At 35.9% G+C, this 2,937-nt stretch overlaps 1 protein-coding gene across 1 annotated transcript; it reads left to right on the top strand.

The window, feature by feature from the left end:
• Window positions 1-886: 886 nt before the first annotated feature.
• On the top strand, window positions 887-1,198 carry FIBRA_09352 (uncharacterized protein; the record flags this gene model as incomplete). The annotated part of the gene is made up of 3 exons (XM_012321664.1): window positions 887-919; window positions 1,028-1,081; window positions 1,130-1,198. 3 exons carry the CDS (start codon window positions 887-889, stop codon window positions 1,196-1,198), a joined length of 156 nt encoding a protein of 51 aa, XP_012177054.1.
• Between the last annotated feature and the right edge of the window lie 1,739 nt (window positions 1,199-2,937).

Here is a 2,937-nt window from a genome sequence, read left to right as displayed (position 1 = left end):
TGATGCTGTGGTTGCAAATCATGTTCTGCAGGAAGTGAGTTTACATTATTCACATCATGGATGGCCAAACCACTTATGATGCTGTGGTTGCAAATCATGTTCTGCAGTTTGTGAGTTTACATTATTTATATCATGGATAGTCAGACCACTTATGATGGTGTGGTTGCAAATCATGTTCTGCAGGAAGTGAGTTTACATTATTTACATCATGAATGATCCAACCACTTATGATGCTGTGGTTGCAAATCATGTTCTGCAGGAAGTGAGTTTACATTATTAGCGTCATGGATGGCCAAACCACTTATGATGCTGTGGTGGCAAATCATGTTCTGCAGTTTGTGAGTTTACATTATTTATATCATGGATGGTCAGACCACTTATGATGCTGTGGCTGCAAATTATGTTCTGCAGTTTGTGAGTTTACATTATTCACATTATGGGTGGTCAGACCACCTATGATGCTGTGATTTCAAATCATGTTCTGCAGGGAGTGAGTTTACAGTATTTACATCATGGATGGTCAGACCACTTATGATGCTGTGGTTGCAAATCATGTTCTGCAGGTAGTGAGTTCACATTATTAACATCATGGGTGGGCAGACCACTCATAGTATCATTGTTATATTTTATAGCTTGTGAGTTTCTCTAGCTGTAGTTCTATGTTTGTTCTTAGAAATATAAATTAATTTTGGCATTCTTTCCAGGATGTCAGTGAAATTTTTTATCCTTATTCCAGACTTGTCCTTGTACTTGCTAAGATGTATTGTCTAGATGAATGTAAGTTTTAAGTTTAGAAGTTATAAGCAATATTGGTAACAACTGATTATGTACTATTTTTATTTACATAGACTGTCAGTTCTATTTTTTTTCTGAAGATATAGCTACAATGAACTTATTGTATTTTGGTCTATACCAGCTGGTATGTTTTATTCACATAGTCATCTGAATATAATCTGCAATATATATCTAGAATGTAAGTTATATTGTCATATATTCTATTTTATTTTGAACATCTTTCTGTTTTCAGGATGGAGAGGAGATTAGATATTTTGAGACGACTTTGCCTTTGGGATTAACTCAGGTATGTATGTATTTCAATAGTCAGTTTTGGTTACTCATGTATATATAGAGTATGTCCACAGCCAATATGCAGCAAGTTCTTGAAATTGGAATTAGTAAGAATATATATTTCTATTAGCTTGAAATGTGTGGCTTATAATTTAAAGCCTGGATTCTTATTTTTGAATATTCCTTTTTCTTATCACAGCCAGGATCTGGCTTTTCAGATAATATTCTAGATGCTACTATCAATCAATACAAGAATTTACAGATTTCTGCCAAGATCAATGATGCAGTTCAGGCTATCATTCAGTTGGAAGTAGGAGATAGCAAAGAGTTCTCTGAGGCAATTATTCGTTGTATCTTGGAGAACAGAATGTGTAAGCTTTTCTTTCAGCTCTCAACAAACATCCTACTAACTGGGTCTCTATAGCAAGTGCTTTGCTGCAGAAGTGAAAAGTAAGTTTAACTTATGATTTTCCCAAACTAGTAGCATGAAATCTAAGATAGAAGGATATAGATTTATTCCTTTGTTCAGGTATGGAATTTTTACACAATACTTATATTTTCTTATATTTCTCCAGATCTATTGGCTGTAATATTGTGCCAATTGTATTGTCTCATTAGTCTGAATGAGTTGGGGCTCACATGGAAAGATTTTGTATCCTCTGTAAAATACTGCTTTAGTGAACTCATTGATTGTCCACACATTGAATGGTCTTATTCATGGCTGCACACATCATATCAGGAAAATAGTGCAGAGGATGCTGCACTTGAGAGAGATGCAATTGTATGCCTGGATAAGATCATTTCTCTCAGTCAATTGAAGAAGCCTTTCAGGGTAACATTGTTGACAAGAAAAGAGAACTGTATTTAGCACAGTGTGTATGTGTGGGCAGTGCATTTTGTATGATCATCCTAGACCAGGTTAAACTACAGGCTCAAAAACACTGTATGAGAGGATGATATTCCTGCAACAGCATCAGTGAAATATACATTTTCATTTTTTGCACTTTTTTATGCCTTTTTGATGCTTTTCCTGCCATTTGGCAAAAAGAAAAAAAGCAAAAAAAGCAATGTGATGTGCTTTTTTGCTTTTTACACTTGTTATGCTTTTTGATGTGCTTTTTTGAATAATTCACCATTAGCATCATATTCATTGTTGTGCTGTGCTTTTTATGCCTTTTACACCTGTTTTGCTTTTGATGTCCTTTCGACATGCTTGCTACAGTTTCAGGAGGAGGGTTTCTTTTCTTTCTTGCCTTGTCCTCATTTGACCCTGTATGATCTAATTCTATTTCACTGATGCACTCCATTCTATTTCCATCTATCTGTTGTTGTCTACATCACTGATTCTGTTAAGGGACCCAACGACTGAGGATCAGGATCAACTGTTAACTGGTACTAGGACTTATACACGCTATAGTCCTACACTGATACTAGACTTGTAGACTGAGCCGCTATATCTGATAGTGGTTTGAGAGTGTATACTGGTTGAAGCAGAGCTTCAGACTAAGACTGGGACTTGAATAGACAACTGAGTCTATTACAAGAGAACTGGTGAGGTCAGTAGGACAAGAGGACAAAACTAAAGTACAGTAGCACAAGCAGTGCTACTTAAATAGGGTAGAGTGAATAGAGTTTAATAAGTATAAAACACTGAGTTGGATCAGTGATGTACACAAAACAGGTTTCACTGGGTTGTGTCAGTGATGAAGGTGAAATATTGATAGAGATGGAATGTGATGTAGGTGAAACATGATATGGGTGAAACACAATAGATATGAAACACTGATGTAGATGAAATGCATCAATGATGGAATCAGTTGTGTTAAGGGACCTGACGACTGGGGATCAGGAGTTCAACTGAAAACAAGA

This window comes from Fibroporia radiculosa (genome assembly GCF_000313525.1).
Source record: "Fibroporia radiculosa TFFH 294 genomic supercontigs, scaffold32332, whole genome shotgun sequence".
NCBI lineage: Eukaryota > Fungi > Basidiomycota > Agaricomycetes > Polyporales > Fibroporiaceae > Fibroporia > Fibroporia radiculosa.
The sequence above is the reverse complement of the archived record's forward strand: the minus strand, read 5'-3'. Positions and strand labels throughout refer to the sequence as shown.